At 35.8% G+C, this 2,786-nt stretch overlaps 1 protein-coding gene across 1 annotated transcript in view; it reads left to right on the plus strand.

Moving 5' to 3' along the window:
- The window catches only part of LOC107626658 (pentatricopeptide repeat-containing protein At4g01030, mitochondrial), a 3,375-nt gene extending 1,635 nt beyond the window's left edge, over nucleotides 1–1,740 (plus strand). Inside the window, exon 1 of the mRNA XM_021115217.1 lies at nucleotides 1–1,740. This exon is cut by the window's left edge and continues 1,635 nt beyond it. Coding sequence (XP_020970876.1) covers nucleotides 1–1,541 — 1,541 coding nt within the window. The 3' untranslated portion in view covers nucleotides 1,542–1,740.

Below are 2,786 nucleotides of genomic sequence, written 5' to 3' on the forward strand. Positions count from 1 at the left end.
TTGATCATGATGTTTATGTTTGCACTTCATTGATGGATATGTATATCAAGAATGATGAGTTACATAAAGCTCAAAAAGTGTTCCATCGCACAAAGAACAAAAACATCTGTGCTTGGAATTCATTGATATCAGGGTACTCCTTCAAGGGACAGTTTAGTGATGCTGAAGAACTATTGAACCAGATGGAGAAAGAAAGTATAAAACCTGATATAGTTACATGGAACAGTTTGATTTCTGGTTATTCAATGCATGGCCGAAGCGAGGAAGCTATGGATGTGATTAATAGGATGAAGAGTTCAGGATTTTCACCTAATGTGGTTTCATGGACTGCAATGGTATCCGGCAGTTCTCGGAACAAAAATCATATGGATTCCATCCGGTTTTTCGGCCAAATGCAAGCACAAAATGTAAGGCCTAATTCTACTACTATTTGCAGCTTACTTCGAGCTTGCTCCGGCCAGTCGCTTCTAAAGAAAGGCGAAGAGATACACTGCCTCTGCATAAGACATGGATTTATAGAGGATATGTACATAGCCACAGCACTCATTGACATGTATAGCAAGGCAGGGAAGTTGAAAGTAGCATGCGAAATTTTCGGAAGAATAGAGGGGAAAACACTTCCTTGTTGGAACTGTATGATGATGGGATATGCTATTCACGGCCACGGTGAAGAAGTAATTTTTCTTTTTAACAAAATGCTCAAAACTGGTATCATCCCTGATTCTATTACCTTCACAGCTCTTCTATCCGGCTGCAAGAATTCAGGTCGAATCAATGATGGATGGAAGTACTTTGACAGTATGAGTACAGATTACAACATTGTTCCAACAATTGAGCACTATTCTTGCATGGTGGACCTTCTTGGAAAATCTGGTTTTCTTGACGAAGCTCTGCATTTCATCCAAACTATGCCAGTAAATCCGGATGCTAGTATCTGGGGAGCTCTTCTTGCATCCTGCCGAATTCACAAAAACATTATGCTAGCCGAGACTGCGTCGAGGAATCTGTTCAAGCTAGAGCCTTATAATTCTGCCAACTATGTTATAATGATGAATATATATTCGGCTTTAGGCAAATGGGACGACGCGCAGCGCCTTAGAGACACAATGGTTGCTGCAGGGTTGAAAAGCCCTGGTGTTTGGAGCTGGATACAGGTAAATCAAACTACTCATGTGTTCTCTACAGAAGGGAAATCACATCAAGAAGAAGGCGAAATATATTTCGAATTATATCAGTTAGTTTCTAAGGTGAAGAAGCTAGGATATGTGCCTGATATAAGTTGTGTGTATCAAAATATTGACAACAATGAAAAGGAGAAGGTTCTTCTCAGTCACACTGAGAAGCTAGCTATCACATATGGACTCATGAAAACAAAAGGTGGATCACCTATCAGGGTAGTTAAGAACACAAGAATTTGTCAGGATTGTCACACATTAGCCAAGTACATTTCTTCGGCCGAAAATCGCGAGATTTTGCTCCGAGATGGCGGCCGTTTTCACCATTTTGTGAATGGAAAATGCTCCTGTAATGGTTGTTGGTAACAATAAGCACAGGCAGATCATTCTTTTTCTTTGTTCATATTCTCTTAACACCATATTCTTTTGTATGCCATGTGTTCATGATGGAAAAAAAAAACCTAAACTAAGGGATGAGCATGTTTTTTGGTTTTTCACACTAAATATTGGTGTAAATAGTTTTTGTGTAATACTTTTACATACATATACGGTAATTGGTATCAAACCCTCTTTGATGTTGGATAATGTTACGATCTAATTAATATTGGTCTGCTTAATTAGTTGGTTAGCACATTAGAATTTGTTGGAAATATAAATAAGAGTATAACCAAGTTAGGTTAGTCTAGTAGTTAGTTCATTAGTCTGTGTAATTCACGATAAATCACGAATAGAGTTCTGACCCGCGACAGATTAGTATTGAGAGATACCCTGGAAAATCCATTAGCCAACAACAAATCTTTAAATAGAGTTCTAATCCATAACAGCTTAACGTAATATATTAGTGTTGAGGGATACCGTAGAAAACTAAAAAAAAAAAACAAGTATTGAATCTCGAATAGAGTTGCAATAAATAATGAATACATAAAAAATTCATTCTCTCAAATACAATCTTCACCTGAAATGGCTTACTTTTTGTTGGTTTTATTTGATTAACAGTTTGGGGAGTTTAATTAGCTACCAACCAGATTAATTATTAAAGCTTGTAATTAATAATGTATTATCTATGTTTACTCATCTACCACATATATGAGACAAAATAAACACACTTAACATTTTTTAATCATGCCCATGTAAGTAAGAATGAAGATACATGCATATAACTCATTTGGGAGTCACACTCAAGATATTGGATGGAGAGTGGTATATGTACGTGGCAGTTGAGAAATTTGAGTGGGGAGTGGAGTTCACGGATAATAACAGATTAAATTTTCCACCATAAAATCAATCATGCATTTAATCATATAATAATAGCCACTAAGTAGCGTGTAAATCTATCATGTACATGTATGTCCCATAAAGATCGCATCATGTAAGTAAAGTAAATAGTGTAGCAACTAAATTGGATGGTCGAAAACTTACTTAGAATCGTCGAGTAATGAGTTCATTCATTCATTTAAATAAGTGTTTAAGGTTTGAACTTTGATTTATATATATAATAATTCATTGATCAATCACAGACTCTTAAATATAGTTTAGATCCATAACAAATTAGTATTTAATTTGTTGGAATGAAAAATACCATAGATAAAAAATGATTAGCCAGAGTCAATT

Source organism: Arachis ipaensis, chromosome B02, assembly GCF_000816755.2.
Source record: "Arachis ipaensis cultivar K30076 chromosome B02, Araip1.1, whole genome shotgun sequence".
Lineage (NCBI taxonomy): Eukaryota > Viridiplantae > Streptophyta > Magnoliopsida > Fabales > Fabaceae > Arachis > Arachis ipaensis.